The 16,204-nt window shown below is 38.0% G+C and overlaps 1 protein-coding gene across 2 annotated transcripts in view; it reads left to right on the forward strand.

The window, feature by feature from the left end:
• Nucleotides 1-16,204, forward strand: part of FARS2 (phenylalanyl-tRNA synthetase 2, mitochondrial) — a 147,406-nt gene that overhangs the window by 35,198 nt on the left and 96,004 nt on the right. Inside the window, exon 3 of one of the 2 annotated variants that reach the window (XM_053468219.1) lies at nt 9,979-10,592. The exons of the other annotated variant lie outside the window; for it this stretch is intronic. Coding sequence (XP_053324194.1) covers nt 9,979-10,592 — 614 coding nt within the window. The remainder of the gene's footprint in view (nt 1-9,978; nt 10,593-16,204) is intronic. 2 annotated transcript variants of the gene reach the window in all.

Below are 16,204 nucleotides of genomic sequence, written 5' to 3' on the forward strand. Positions count from 1 at the left end.
ATCTGCATTCTTCCCAGCCTTCCATTATTTTAATCTATAAATGTCCGGTACCATTTGTCCAGTCACCTCCACTAACACAACAATACTATGCTCAGATGACAACATTTTTAAATGAAATCTAGGAACTTTTCATTTTTTTTTTATTTGACGTTGTGGGCTAAGGGGCACAAAGTATGCACAGCCTTTGATGGGGATAACAAATATATATTGACTTGGTACCACTATGCGCTTTGAAGGACCAACCCTAGGGAGCTTCTGCTTTATGAAGAGCTGAGCTGTCCCTATGTAATGCAAACTTAATGTGATGAGATGGCTTTCAACAAACCTTCCCACATTAACTCTGCATTATACATATACTTCCGTATGCAAAATTAAGTCAGGAACTTGCAATGTTCAAACTCATGGGTTGTTGAGTACACTGTCATATCAGTGATGTTATATTTAATCTTCACAGTGCTAACCACATGCTACCACATATTTTCTCCTTTTGTTTCTTTAGCATGATAGTCCAATTGTGTGCCTACCCTGCAACAGGTCTTAGGCTTAGGCTGCAAGATGGCCAGATGTGCAATCACATCTGTTGGATTTGAATGGAAGCTTATAAAAAAGTTTCTGATACTTAACAAGTAGATTTCTGACACCAAGCAATACCCAATAAAGTAAAAGGGACATGTGGTCACCATTTTTAAATGCTCCCCTATGCATATTCTAACTTAATTTTGCTTAATGTATAATTTGTTATGCAAAAACATTTGGACAATCTCATTCAGGTTATTGATCATTTTTTAGCACACCTTCCTTTGCTGGGGTCAAAGAGTGAACTTTAAATGCAAAACAATCAGCAGCTGCTCAAATCAATTTAGTTATTTTATTTTATCTCCCAGCAAATGACAATATGAGAAATAAAAGAAAAAGAAGGAATTCTCAAGAGAAGCTGCTTTATATTCACGCTATGAAATGTCTTAAATTAAATGCCAAAAAGATGCAAGGAACTTGACATAACCTTCTGACATTTCCTCTAATCCATTCCTCTCTCCTCTTAATATTTCACTCGCTAGGTTCTTAGAATGATGTGCAAAAGATATCATTTCAGCTATAAAGGGTCATTTTGTTTTTACTCATCTTAATAAATGTCTTTTTAAAGCAGGTCGCTAACTACTGCAGTTTTACATATTACTTTTATTTGCATTATTTGTTAATTTTGTCTGATAAAAGAGCCTCGCCATTAGCAGTCAAAATAATCCCAAATTAATTGCATTGAGTATCTTTTAGATAATTTTTTTTATTTTCATATAGTAAGAGTTACCAGTATTTTTGAGAATCATAATCTTGTCTTTGCTGTAGGTTTGTTGTTAAATAACCTTCACCATATAAAGTTATTGGTAAGTATTATAATGGCCTTTGAAGCCAAATCCCAACAAATCTGATTGAAAACTAATAATTAAACTAATAATTAATGTCTGATAGTTGGACATATTGTAATCGGTTTCCATTCTTTTCTATCTGTATTTAAAATTATACTTGTTACTGGATCAGTTCCAAGTACCACCCCTGAAATAGAAACCAAGATACCTGGAAAAGACTTTGGTTCTAACTTTCTGGCAAGAGAGCCACAGAAAAGATTTTAGAACTATAGCCCTGCAAGTATCAGTGCCTTTCATATACTGAAGCATTTTGTTAAATATATTGATAGCTTGATGTTCACCCATCTCCGAAAAACAGCCTCGGGAAACTCCTGAAGAAACAATCATGATGTCACCACTGCTTTCCAGCCACAGCGCTGCTGTGGGAATTATGTCAGATGCTGGCAGGATTTCCATCCTAAATGCTTGAGCTTTTTTATTTTATTTTTTTTTAAGCTTTTGCCCCTCTCCCAATCCAGTGTATTAATATACTGAGTCTTTTTAGGACTCTATGGAAACCTTTATTACATTCTAAAACGACATGTACTCTTTTCCTCAGGAGACACTTTGAAATAGATATAAATAATTTTAAGAGTTTGCCATTTCTTTAATAATTCTGATTTCAGCCACTTAAATGGAAAAAAAGAAATCCTAACAACATGAAACTCAAAAGGAACAACACTATACTATTACCTGTGCACGAATCCAATTAACCTCGCACATCCCCAATGACATTCAACTTACTTTTGATTTATTTGAGGTCACGGAGAGCTTATAAAGATAAATTGGTAATAAAATAACCCTCTGCCCTCGCTATTTTTGAGGTGTTAATATACAGTTATATATGAATGCTTCTTTAATTTATTTTTATAAGAATCCTTATCATACCTAAAAATTTATATTAATATATTAATATTAATATACATGTATACATACACATAGAAATAAAGGAAATGCATGGGGGTGTTCCTGACCTAAATTCTAAAACCCAATTGATGTTATAAAAATTGCAAGGCATGCAACTAAATTAACAGCGCAAATGATAGGCAGCCCACTGAATAATATGCAGTTATCTAAGCACACTGCTTTACATAATATTGTTAAATGCGGCAGAAAGCTTAGAAGATAAATGACTGATGAATCAGGGCCTGCCCACTGAGCAGTGTTGTTAGTAAGCATCCGTATTCGTAAAAATTTACAAACAGTTATGATCTAATGCAGGGGCGTCCAACATGCGGCACGCTAGACCTCAAGGTGTGGCCCGCGTGAGATCTGCAGCCAGGGCCACCGGGATCGCAAGGGCCCTGCCAACACCTTATTTTACATTGACATTAAAGAGACACTCCAGCTATTATATGCATATGATAGCAGTATCCCCTTTGAGCTATCATTCACTCTCTCCTGCAAATTCATGGAGGGATTATGTATAGCCCTCGTTAATTTGTCTCTTTCCCCATCTCTAAGTTCTAAACTTACAGGAGGCAAGAACACATTTCTGATTGCCGCAATCGCACTATACTCACAGCCATCTCTAGCACTGGCTCGTTTGTTAGTTTCATGGAGTCTAACAAGATCACTGGCACACATATGCAGAAAGCGCTCCTACTGATTTCAAGCTGCCAAAATGGGACCATATAGTGTCCTGCAACAGAGGTTACTTCCAAAGAATATACTTCTTCATTGACAGGGCTGTATGGGGCACTTCTGTAGAAGTTAGGTGCCAGAGAGACAAATCAGCTTGAAATTATTAAGAATCAGATAGAGTTACACTTAAAGAGTTAAGGTGAGTTTATTGTAGCTATTGTCGGTAGTCATTCAGTATTTTGGTGACATTCCTTAATTAGTAACCAAGCTGAGCTGTTGCTTTATGGTAATGCTAAAGAAGTAATTTCCCCAGTAGTCTTTCGTCCACTCCTGGGAAGATTGACAACTGTCTTGAATGTTTTACACTTTTGACTAATCTTTCTCACTGTAGAATTATGGACTTAAAATTTACATTTTAAATTGTTTGTAAATTGCCTTATAACCTTCCCAGATTGATGGACCAGCAAACTGCTAAAACTTTGGCTTTTATAGAGGTGGTTACACTTGCTGATAATCAATTAATCAAGGGCATTAGATCAGCAACACCTGTCTGGTGCTTAGCATCTTAATTCCTGTGGAAGCAGTAAGCATGTACTTAGTTCGTCACACAAAGCTTCTCCATGTTGGCTTTATTTTTGTTGAATAAATCATGACAGGGTGTAATATGTCATGTAATGTTGTTCATCTGATGTTGTATTTACCTATTTTGTTATAGTTTAAGTTTTATTTCGATATGAATCTTGGAGTTTAACATACATAAAAATGCCATAATATAAAACTAAGGAGACATGAGAGCGTTTACATTACAATACATCAATTTTGTAGCGTAAGCAATATTACATTGTTTTTCTTTTATTTATTAAAAAGAATGACAAGCACCTTATGTAAAGGAAAACACTTCTAATGAATGTAATTGGCAGAAATGTGTGGTGTGACATACCTTATAGTGTAAAATAACTAATTCTAACATGGTTTACCTGAAAATGCCCTACGAAGGCTTTGGTGGGACCGGTGAAGATCAGAAAGTATGGTATGACCTCCTTTAATAAAAGCTAAACAAACTCTGATGAAACAGGCATTATGTTGTATCAAATCTTTGATGTTTTAGATAGGAATAAAAGTTTTAACGTAGAACTTGACATGGGAACTGAAAACAATAGGAAAAGAAATAGGAAGCATTATATGTGTAGTGTTGTAGCCATCAATGTAAGAAATATCTAGCTGGAGGAAATATCTGCCTTTGTAAACATATGCTCAAAAACAAGCCAGGTTTGAACATATAAAACGGCGGGATTAGTTTTGAACTCAAAACCAGTCATAGAGAAGTGTAATGACAAAGTAAATATAAGTAATGCAAACAGAATAGATTAAGTACAGAAGAATGGGATAGATAAAGTGTTTATTTACCTAATTTTTACACCTGCTAAGGAACAGATACATTTTGTTAAGTTCGGATATGTAAATAGGGTGTATTTTCTTTTTCACGTGACTGTTTTGTGAACAATTCCACATCACGGATTTCACAGAACATTTCTACCGATGGTTGGGGTGGGGTCCCGCTATTGATCTAGCCAAGATATCGGGTATTATATTCATGTCTTATCTCTAAAACAACAGTTAATATTTTTTTTATTACAAAAATTGCTGCAGCAGTATTAATTCCTGGTATACCTAATGTCACATTTAGCAGCCTTGCAAATACACAAACCAGAGTTAAAAATACACTCTGGACTGGAAGCCCCGACTGTCAAAGTGCTTTTAACATCTACCAGCCCTCCCACCCAAAGCGGCTTTGCGTTGAACCTTTTATTGCTAATTCCTTTCTGTAACCACCAATGTTTTGTTTTGTTTTTTGCATAATTTTCCTGACAAATAGGTTGTTCATTAATATTTCAGGCGGTACTCTTGCAAGCCTTAGACACTGTTTGCCTCAGGCAGGGACTTACAGTTCCATCTACAGGAAAATCTTGGCTTTTAAATGCTTTTGTTGGGAGAGATGGCATCTCAAGTTGTAGTACTTAAGTAGGCATTTGCTGTGTATGCTCCAAAGCACGGTTAGGCTTTTTGTATTATTGGTGCACTGATGTTTTAGGTCCTCAAGGATAGAAGCCATAATATTATATTTTATGTTAGATCACAGAGATCTTCCTCAATGTTACATTTTAGACTTATTTTGTCTCTTGCAAAATATGGGGTACACTTCCTTGACAACACCAGGAATTTAGCTCACAAAACAGACCTTTTTAGGGGACAGGACAGGGCAGGTGTCTAAAATACAGTACACAAGACCAGAGTTTCCTAATATGGGCCTTGATTATCTATATTGGGTGGAAATATGGACACTGGTTGCCTCTCATCATGTATTCTAGGATCTTGAAGCAAACATTGTTTGGGTATATGTGGTACTTGAAGAGTGATCTGAAACAGATAACTGAAATAATGGCTATCATGTTTAATTTACAAATCCCTGGATTGTTCTGAATGTTTCCATTTAAGAATTTATGATAGCTGTGGGCTCCATTCCAGCTGTCTTGACTCAGGCAGTGACCCAAGCCATTGGTTGCTGTGATCTGTAACAGACAAACAGCTCTGTTTATGGGACTAAGAGATGGCCTTAGGTGTTCAGGCGCCCTCTGCAGACCACTTTTCTGCCCCCCCTTGACAAAAAAGAAAGGAAAAACACTACTTGTAACAAACAACTAGTTTTTATTAGAGATTATTTATGTGCAAGTGCAAACAAGTACAATAATATGTAACTGGAAACAATGGTAGCAATAATGTACGTTAAATACATTAAATATAGGGAAAAAACAGCTAACAGTGCAATCTTTGTAACAAGTTATTTTCCTTGACACCCCCTCCACGCTCCCTAGCATGCAATCATTCCCTCCGTTCCCCCACCAAAAATATGTATTTGCCACACTGACTGCAGATTAGGGGAAAACTGTGAAAGTCAGTGCAGTCTTCCCTCCTTCTGACCTTACCGTGACATTGAGAGGTCCCCCCCGTACTCATCCCCAGAGTCACTTTGTCCCCTCATTCACTAAGCCATGCCTCTCTTTTCATTCCTCCCTGTAGTTCAGGTATAGATCATATAAACAACACATGTAAACAGCACTTGCATGTGTAGAAACTGTATATTTGCAGCTATACAATACTAATGTGTGGAAATATAGCATTGCAGGTATAGTCCAACAGAATAACACACAAAACTGGCTTTGGTTTGTGTGTAGAGGTATAGATCAACTGGAAATCACATATAACCTCAGCATTAAAAGTATAGATAAAAAACCCTAAATTACAGGCATAGATCACAGGTTGTGTACCCTAAAGGCCAGCCCTGGTGTCCACATATAACTTGACCAGAACCTAGATTACACACACAGATTACAGCCCAGACAGATACATCTTTGTTCCCAAACAGCCTGCATGTGCCATCTTTGTCACCAAACATCCTGCCCTGTTCCATCTTGATCCCCAAAGCTCAAACACCCCGCTTGTGCCATTATTGCCTTTCCGCAAATGACTTATACATCTATGATACACACAAAGCACTAATACAGTCACTCACTCATTCACTCTTTCATTCACACAATTAATTCAAACAATTATTCATTCTCTTACTCATTCACACATCATTTATGCATATTCATTAATGCATTCTCACAATTCATTCAAGCAATTCATCCACACTAATTCATTCATTCTCTCATTAATTCACACAATTTATCCACACATTAATTTATTAATTATCACTCATTCACACTATTCATCCACACATTACTCCATTCATAATCTTAATCATTCTCACTCTTTATATATTTCAATATTCTCACTATCCCCTTTCTCACGATCTCTTCCCCCTTCTCACTATCTACCCCTCTCTCCTCCCCTTCTCACTATCTTCCCTCTCTCTCCTCCCCTTCTCACTATCTACTCCCTCTCCTCCCAGATAAAAACCATTTCGGTAATCTTGTCTGCCCATTTCTCCTGATGTAACAACCTTAATCAGTCCTTGGTCTTGTCAACCAGTGAAGTAAAACTTTCATTACATCTGACCCTCTCATTTTAGATTATGGTCTCTTGTTCTAACATTTCACCTCCTTTGAAATAAACTTCCCTCTTGTACTTTCTTAAGTCCCTTAATGTAGTTAAATGTTTCTATACTGACAGTTTATAACATTCTTCCAAGCTATCTTTATTGAGATCTTTTAGTCGTTCCTGATAATTTTCATCCTATAAACTATTTATTGTTTTAGTAGCCCTCCTTAGAAGGATATTGACATTTTGGAAAGCATCCAAACAGTGAGGTCTCCAGAAGAATAATCTAGCTGAGTTCTGACTATAAAGTAGTAGTAGTAGTAGTAGTAAAGAACCACCTCTCTCTTACAGCTACTAATACATCTAGCTGTACAACTCAACACCCTGCTTGTTTATTTGCATTAATTACTTATCTTTCTTAAAATTGACTTACCGTATATACTTGCTGTTTTAAATTTTAACACACACTAACATAGCCAAACACTCACACTAACACACATCTTTTGTAATATCACTGAAAATATTAAAAAGTATAGGTCCAAATACAGATCCTGGGTACCCTTGCTGATATCTATAGGCTATATAGGCTATATCTACTGCTCCTCCTTGGTTTACTTACCTAGTCCAAAAAAATAAATTCGGCTAGTTTGATGAGATCTCCCTACAGTAAACCCATTATGTTTCTGATATTGCAAACCATTTACATCCAGACTGTTAACAGTCTTTCCTTTAGCATGGTTTCCATTAATTTCCCAATTACTAATGTATGACTTGATCATCTGTAGTTATCTTCCCTGCTACCCTTTTTGTGAAATGGTACTACAATTGCCAACTTCCAGTCTTCTACTTCTGTCAATAGAGTGTGACTAAATAAATCTGCTTACAGTTCTGCCTAAACACTCCAAAACTGTTTTAATAACTTTGGGTGTATCCTAGTGGATCCCATAGATTTTTAAATTTTTACTTCTCCTACTTTTTTTTCTTCTTCTTCTGTAAAAAGGTGAACAGGAAATTAAAGTCTTTGTAGAACGTAACAGGACAACAGAGACTCTGGTACTGTCAAGACAAATGTTGTTTTGTTGAACACCATTCCATCTTCATATTTTAATAGTAACTGGTCGTTTATGCATTAAACACTTGGGTAATTTATTTTAAAGTACAAAGCATGAGCGTGGAATTTCAAGTAAGGTTAACTGTGTTTATTATAAATGTGCCATATTTCACATGATATAAATTGTCAGCATTGTTGATATTATAGAACCGTAAAACATTTTGTAATCATCTCATCCAGTGTAACCAGTTGTTCGGTACAGCTCATTCTGTCATTGTGATAAATTGTTTTCCATTGGAGTAAAGCTAAGTCAGTTTCCAAACCTTGAAGTATTTTTAAAGTTTAAAAGAAAGACATATATAGGACTTCCCTGAAAATAACATATTGTCCAGTTTCAAGTAGTTTGGTATGGCGATCATTACTTATGGTTTGGTTTTTTATGTGACTTTTTCTCCTCATGTCTTACTGCTAGAAAATACGTCTAATTTTCATATTATATTTCTGCTTCCTTTAGCAGTTCACATGGTGCAGTGAGTTGTTTGAAACACATGTAGACAACATCAAAGAAAAATATTTAAAGATTTATTTTTCTGAAATCTTAATATCTACATTGATTTAAACAGATTTATAAAGGTATACCAATTAGAACATATTTCAATATCTATCTATGTATAATACAATTTAGGGCTGATACGCCCTAATATACTTTCCTACAAGTCCAAGAGCTTTGTGTTGGCAACCAGTACAAATGTATACAGCCATCTACTCACTTGCATAGGGAAACCCCATCCATTAATTTAAAGGGGACATAGCCTTTTGTATTAAAACATGACAAAATGTTTGTAGGTTTCATTACACATGATCATTTTGGGTGTAATCTAGACATATTAATTTGACTTTTGACTAGATAAACTATTGGACTTGTGCACCCGAACCAAAAACAATTCAGACACATCAAATTTCATTTCATGCCCTTTCAGTTTGGATGAAATTCTGAGGGCTTTTCCATTTGGAAACAAAAGTTGTCACCGTCGCTCATTTACTGACTCCATTTAATGTCTCCCTTCCTTCCCCGCCAACAACATCCATGTCCCTTGCTGCTGTCATGTCCCCTCCCACTTAGCTAATGAATATGACTTAATGAACCATTAATTGTAAAAACAGGTATTCCAATTTTAACCTTCAAGATAACTATGTTCATTATTATCATCATCTATAATCATATCATTGATGCAGATTATTGTTTTCTGTGATATTTTGTAGTAGTTTCTGGCTGGAATAATGTTTCTTTATCTGAAACGCTATCTGAAAAGAGTGGTAACAATCCAGATAAAACATTTGTTTTGTTTGTGTAGTTAATCAAAAAGTCCTGTAGTAGACGAGAAGGGGAATGCTTGGTACAACTCATTATCCCCTATTATGTTAAGTAAGAACGATAACTATTCTATTATAGCTACACTTAAAAATCTAAAAGGAGGAACACCATGGAGATTGGATCCAAAAATATTTAGTAGGAAGTATCTGATACTATCAGGTCATTCATATGGTATTTTAATTGGGTAATAAGGAAATCAAACATTCACTCCAGAATGAATAAACATTTACCGTAATTGTTTCCTAACACCAGGGATAGTAGGTAGAATATATTAAAGGTTTTGCTCTTACTTCTTCAGGAAAGATGACATGTGGAACCCGCACAAAGTTATATATATATTTATAATATATTGAACCTTCCTGAGAAATCGGTACTTGTTTATATAAGAAAACACTAGATTTTGTTATATTTAAACAATCTTATAGAATCTTATGGAAAATAATGTGATATTTTTTATCCTACCCTGCTGTAATTTTGAAACTGTATATGAGTCTCAAACTGCTATTATACCTTTATTCTTTCAGGAACAGTAAGGCCAATACAGACTGTCATTCAATATTCTACAGTTTCTGGATGCAAGAAGATGCACAATCCCACCCTCACAAGGCGTTTAAATCATGGCTCTGTAAGGAGAATAACCTCTGATAATCCCTCCAGTTTTAGAACATCTGACACAATGGAAGTACTTGGCCACTGTTACCCCATAGATGATTATACCACTGTTACAAGTAAAATCCTTTCTAAAGTTGGGAAGAACTTGCACAGTCAGAAGTATCATCCTTTATGGCTAATAAAAGAGAGAATAAAGGAACATTTCTATAAACAATACATAGGGCGCTTTGGAAATCCACGGTTTTCTGTCTATGATGACCTATGCCCCGTTGTCACCACACAGCAAAATTTTGATAGTTTACTTATCCCATTGGACCATCCCAGCAGGAAAAAGGGAGACAATTACTACCTGAATCGTACTCATATGCTACGTGCTCACACTTCTGCCCATCAGTGGGATCTGATTCACTCAGGGCTGGACGCGTTCCTGGCTGTGGGAGATGTTTATCGCAGAGACGAGATTGACAGAAGTCATTACCCTGTGTTTCATCAGATGGAAGGTGTTTGTCTCTTCTCCAACCATGAGGTAAAGCTGCTAACATAGATGTTACTGTGGCGTTTCTCAGCCAGCGGTACAGCGGTAGCCAGTTTTAAATTATGAAAATGCTTGTAATTGGTAGAAACATTTATGATGGCACCTACAATGTGTTAAAGCAATACAGTAACCCAAAATGATGGTGACTGCAGTGACGTCTTCTCCCCGATCCTCCAATAATGGGAGAGGACACCACCACAAGCGCCGTCTTTTTGCCCACGTTTCAACTCAGGGCAATATGGCGCCGCTTGCGGTGATGTCTTCTCCCATAATTTGAGGGATGGCTGCTCTAGTGCTGCCATTTTGGCAGAACTTCCAGCCAGATTATGTCCATGGATGATGTGAACAGAGACAGAGAAGAGGAAGTGGTTGACCGAGAAGGTAGAGAAACATTTAGAGAATGTGAGAGACAGTGTGGACGAGAATGAGATTGAGTGAGACCGTGAGAGATTTGTGGGTGGTATGCTTATACATTACACACTTCAATACACCAATACACATTCATGCCGATGCACATTCACATTAATGTACACTCACTTCGCTTTAATTACACACTCATACTCATACCCCATCACACAGTTACCCAAGAGACACATGCAACATCCCCACACATCACAGCCTCACACTGTGCTAGCAGCCTTAATATTCCTGCGGGGATCATTTAACATTGTGTTGTACTTCTACTTATGCAAGTTGGCATGTCCAACTCCACTAGCTCTGCTGCCTATCTTGATTGCTGCTGGCCCAAAATGAGCACTGCCTTTAAATGTGTGCTAATACCTCAGGACTGTTCCAATTGAGGGCCGGATTCTGAGGCTTTGTCCTATGAAGTAGTCATCAGATCCTGTCAATGGGAGATTAGTTCTGTGATGTGACCGCTATCTGGTTCACTTTACTTCACACCTGGATATGACCAGTGCATAGCTTCAGCGTTTCACAAGGAGACTGTATGGGAGCACTGATATGATGCAAACTGGCCCGTGATTGCCAGCAGCTTGATGGGACAGCAGAACTATGCCTGAAAATTGGAACACTCTAAAATGCCAGGTTCTTGTGATTTTACAGAATGAGACAAAGACCTATAAAGTGAACAATTCAATTGCAAAACAAACTGAAATCTTTGAGGGGGAAAATAATATTAAAAAAACCCTCAAACCTGGTTGCATAAGTGTGCACAGGCTCTTATAACTGGGGCTGTGGCTGTGTTCCGAATTAACCAATCACTTTCAAACCCATGTTAAATAGAAGTCATTACACACCTGCCATCATTTAAAGTGACTCTGATTAATCACAAATAAAGTTCAGCTGTTCTAGTAGGATTTACCTGACATTTGCTTAGTTGTATCTCAGAGCAAAAGCCATGGTCCGCAGAGAGCTTCCAAAGCATCAGAGGGATCTTGATGTTGAAAGAGATCAGTCAGGTGAAGGGTACAAAAGAATTTCCAAAGCATTAGCTATATCATGGAACACAGTGAAGACAGTGATCATCAAGTGGAGACAATATGGCACAACATAGACATTACCAAGAACTGGACATTGAAATTGATGAAAAGACGAGCAGAAAACTGGTCAGGAGGCTTACAAGAGGCCTACTGCAACATTAAAGGAACTGCAGGAATTTCTGGCAAGTACTGGCTGTGTGCTACATGTGACAACAATCTCCCGTATTCTTCATATGAATGGACTATGAGGTAGGGTGGCAAGACGGAAGCTTTTTCTTACAAAGAAAACATCCAAGCCTGGCTGAAGTTTGCAAAAACAGACATCAGGTCCCACAAAACCATGTGGGAAAATGTGTTATATTCTGATGAAAACAAGGTTGAACTTTTTGGCCATAATTCCAAAAGGTATGTTTGGCGCAAAAACAACACGGCACATCACCCAAAGAACACCATACCCACAGTGAAGCATGATGGTGGCAGCATCATGCTTTGGGGCTGTTTTTCTTCAGCTGGAACCGGGCCTGGAGGGAATACCAGGCAATTTTGGCACAAAACCTTCAGGGTTAGGAAGATGAAGAGTAAGTTCACCTTTCAGCACAACAGCAACCCAAAGGCACACATCCAAATCCACAAAAGCATGGCTTCACCAGAAGAAGATTAATGTTTTGGAATGGCCCAGCCAGAGCCCAGACCTGAATCCAATTGAACATCTGTGGGGTGATCTGAAGAGGGCTGTGCACAGGAGATGTCCTCACAATCTGACAGATTTGGAGTGCTTTTGCAAAGAAGAGTAGGCAAATATTGTCAGGTCAAGATGTGCCATGCTAAAAGACTCCTACCCAAAAAGACTGATTGCTGTAATAAAATCCAAAGGTGTTTCAACAAAGTATTAGTTTAAGGGTGTGCACACTTATGCAACCAGGTTATTGTGAGACTGTTTTTATTATTTTTTTCCCCTCAAAGATTTCAGCTGGTTTGGCAATTGAATTGTTCACGTTATAGGTTACATTAAGGGTGGAAAAAGTTCTGACATAATTTACCTTTGTCTCATTCTTTAAAATCAAAGGAACCTGGCATTTTAACAGGGGTGTGTAGACTTTTTATATCCACTGTACATGGTGGCATCACCCAGTTGTTGCATATTTGTCGGCTGCACATCCATGATGTGAATCTCCCGTTCCACCACATCCCAAAGGTGCTCTATTGGATTGAGATCTGGTGACTGTGGAGGCCATTGGAGTACAGTGAACTCATTGTCATATTCAAGAAACCAGTTTGAGATGATATGAGCTTTGTGACATGGTGCATTATCCTGCTTGGAGTAGCCATCAGAAGATTGGTACGCTGTGGTCGTAAAGGGATGGACATGGTCAGCAAAAATACTTAGGTAGGCTGTCGTGTTTAAACAATGCTCAATTGGTACTAAGGGGCCCAAAGTGTGCCAAGAAAATGTCCCTCACATCATTACACCACCACCACCAGCAGCCTGAACTGTTTATACCAGGCAGGATGGATCCATGCTTTCATGTTGTTTACACCAAAGTCTGACCCTGCCATCTGAATGTTGTAGCTGGAATCAAGACTCATCAGACCAGGCAACGTTCTTCCCGTCTTACATTGTCCAGTTTTGGTGAGTCTGTGTGAATTTTAGCCTCAGTTTCCTGTTCTTAGCTGAAAGGATTGGTACCCGGTGTGGTCTTCTGCTGCTGTAGCCCATTTGCTTCAAGGTTCAACGTGTTGTGCATTCAGAGATGGTATTCTGCATATCTTGGTTGTAACAAGTGGTTATTTGAGTTACTGTTGCCTTTCTGTCACCTCGAACCAGTCTGCCCATTATCCTCTGACATCAACAAGGCATTTTCGTCCACACAACTTCCGCTCACTGGATATTTTCTCTTTTTCGGACCATTCTCTGTAAACCCTATAGATGGTTGTTTGTGAAAATCCCAGTAGATCAGAAGTTTCTGAAATACTCAGACTAGCCGTCTGGTGCTCGGTTTAAACTTCAGCAAGTTGTCTTGACCACGTCTACATGTCTAAATGCATTGAGTTGCTGCCATGTTATTGGCAATTGAACATGTGTACTTAATAAAGTGGCCAGTGAGTGTAGATTGAGTGTACATTTGGTGTGATAGACACCACTAGCAAGGATGCCCACAAAATATGTGCTCCAGAAATAAGTACCTTTATCAGTTTAACAGTTGTGTCACATAATGTAAAATCTTGGGTGTAATACATACTGAAACTCTTGAAACTGTGGCTGCAATGCTGCCTGTATCTGGTCGTCTTCTCCACCATAGTAACTGACAAAAGTTAGCAAGGTCACCAGCAAACCCCTCGCCATCGGTGTTCCCACAGACCCAGCAGGCTGAAATTATGGTGATGGTCTGATTTAGTAGACAGCAATATAACTTGAATGGCTAAAGGCTGGTTTTCAATTTCAATATTCAATTAATTAGTATTATTTTAAAAACAAGCAAATTAAACTTAATTAAAGGTCAAACTTATTAAAGCAGAATCTGAGCAATTCTCAGGCCAAATGCTAAAATTGTCACAGGTTTTGCCGTTATAATTAAGATTGCGCACTTTGTAGGAAATGCCGGATCTTTTTCTATCTGTAAGATCTGTAAAAAAAAACCCCTTCAATTACACAAGCAAAATTATTATGTATAAAAGTAAAGTAGGTTTTATTTGTCAGGCGCTTATTGTTTAATTGGTCTGTGCCGTTGCCATGAGCACCGCTGCTGTTTAAATGAATACATATTAGTACTATACACACCAAAATTTTGACTACAGAAAAAAATAAAAAAAATTGTGGAGATGGAGTTAGTGACTCTGGAGGGATAACAGCTGAAAAAACCAGAATTACTGCAATAACAAATCAAATATTACAATACCAATGTGAGTCCTGCTTTATCAGATGAATTATTAAGCCATTTAACCCCTTAAGGACAATGGGCGGTCCCTAAACCCATTGAAAAAAATGCATTTTGTCATTAAGGGGTTAAGTGTTTATTATTATTATTATACTTTATAAAGCACCGACAGATTCCGCAGCGCTGCACAAGATGAAAATTTTACAGATTACGACAAGTCCAATACAGCAATTGACATACAGATACAAGAGGAATGGAGGGCCCTGTTCCCGCAGGAACTTACAATCTAGGTGGGTAAGGGGTGAGGACTGCGTGGTAGTGAATGATGTTAATGTAGGGCGGGGTAAGGGTTGTAAGTGGGTGATGTTTATGTCAGTGGTTGGCTTCTTTGAAGAGAAAAGTTTTTAGGGAGCGTTTGAAGGAGGGAGAGAGTTCCAGAGGGTTGGTGCTGCGCGAGAGAAGTCCTGTAGGCGGGCGTGGGAGGAGGTGATAAATGAAGATGCGAGGAGCAGGTCATTGTTGTATCTTAGAGGGCAGGCTGGAGTATATTTGCTGATGAGAGAGGATAGGTAGAAGGGAGTGACGTTAGAGCTTTGTAGGATAGAGTTAGTATTTTGAATTTAATTCTGCAAACAATGTTAATTCAACTACAGTTTAGGTCAGGGCTTGACAAACCAGGATTTTGCAGGGCTGCCATAAGGAGTTTGGTGCAGCGAATGCTGTTAGGGTGCCCCATGTCACTCCACTGTGCACTCGCAGGAAAGCATAGTGTGACGGATGCATGATGGCAGAATGGAGTCGGTCTGTATATGTATAGTGCTGGAGTCAGTCTGAGTGTATGTGTACTGTAGTATCAGTATGTGTGTGTGTGGTTAAATGTATAGTGCCAGAGTCAATATATTCACTGTAGTGTAGTTCTAGATTCAGTGTGTTTGTGTCCATAGTGTTAGAGCAGGCATGTCCAAACTTTTTTGTGCCAGATCTGAGGAAGTGAACATGTGCGAGGGCCGACCATTTTGCCTGACATTCTTTGAACCATTAAAATTAAATGCAAATTTACTATTTTATGCAAAGTTTATTGAAAACGGCATACTTTTCATTTTGTGACACCAATCTAAACAGGTGTTAAATCACTCTAATAAATAAATCACTTTAATATCAAAAAAACAGATCTATATTTGGGCAACTTATCAGTGGGGCCTTATCAGTCCGGAACGCGGGCCGCAATTGGCCCTCGGGCCAGACTTTGGACATGCCTGTGTTAGAGTGTGCATTTTTATATATG

Source organism: Spea bombifrons, chromosome 5 (assembly GCF_027358695.1).
Source record: "Spea bombifrons isolate aSpeBom1 chromosome 5, aSpeBom1.2.pri, whole genome shotgun sequence".
Taxonomy (NCBI): Eukaryota; Metazoa; Chordata; class Amphibia; order Anura; family Pelobatidae; genus Spea; species Spea bombifrons.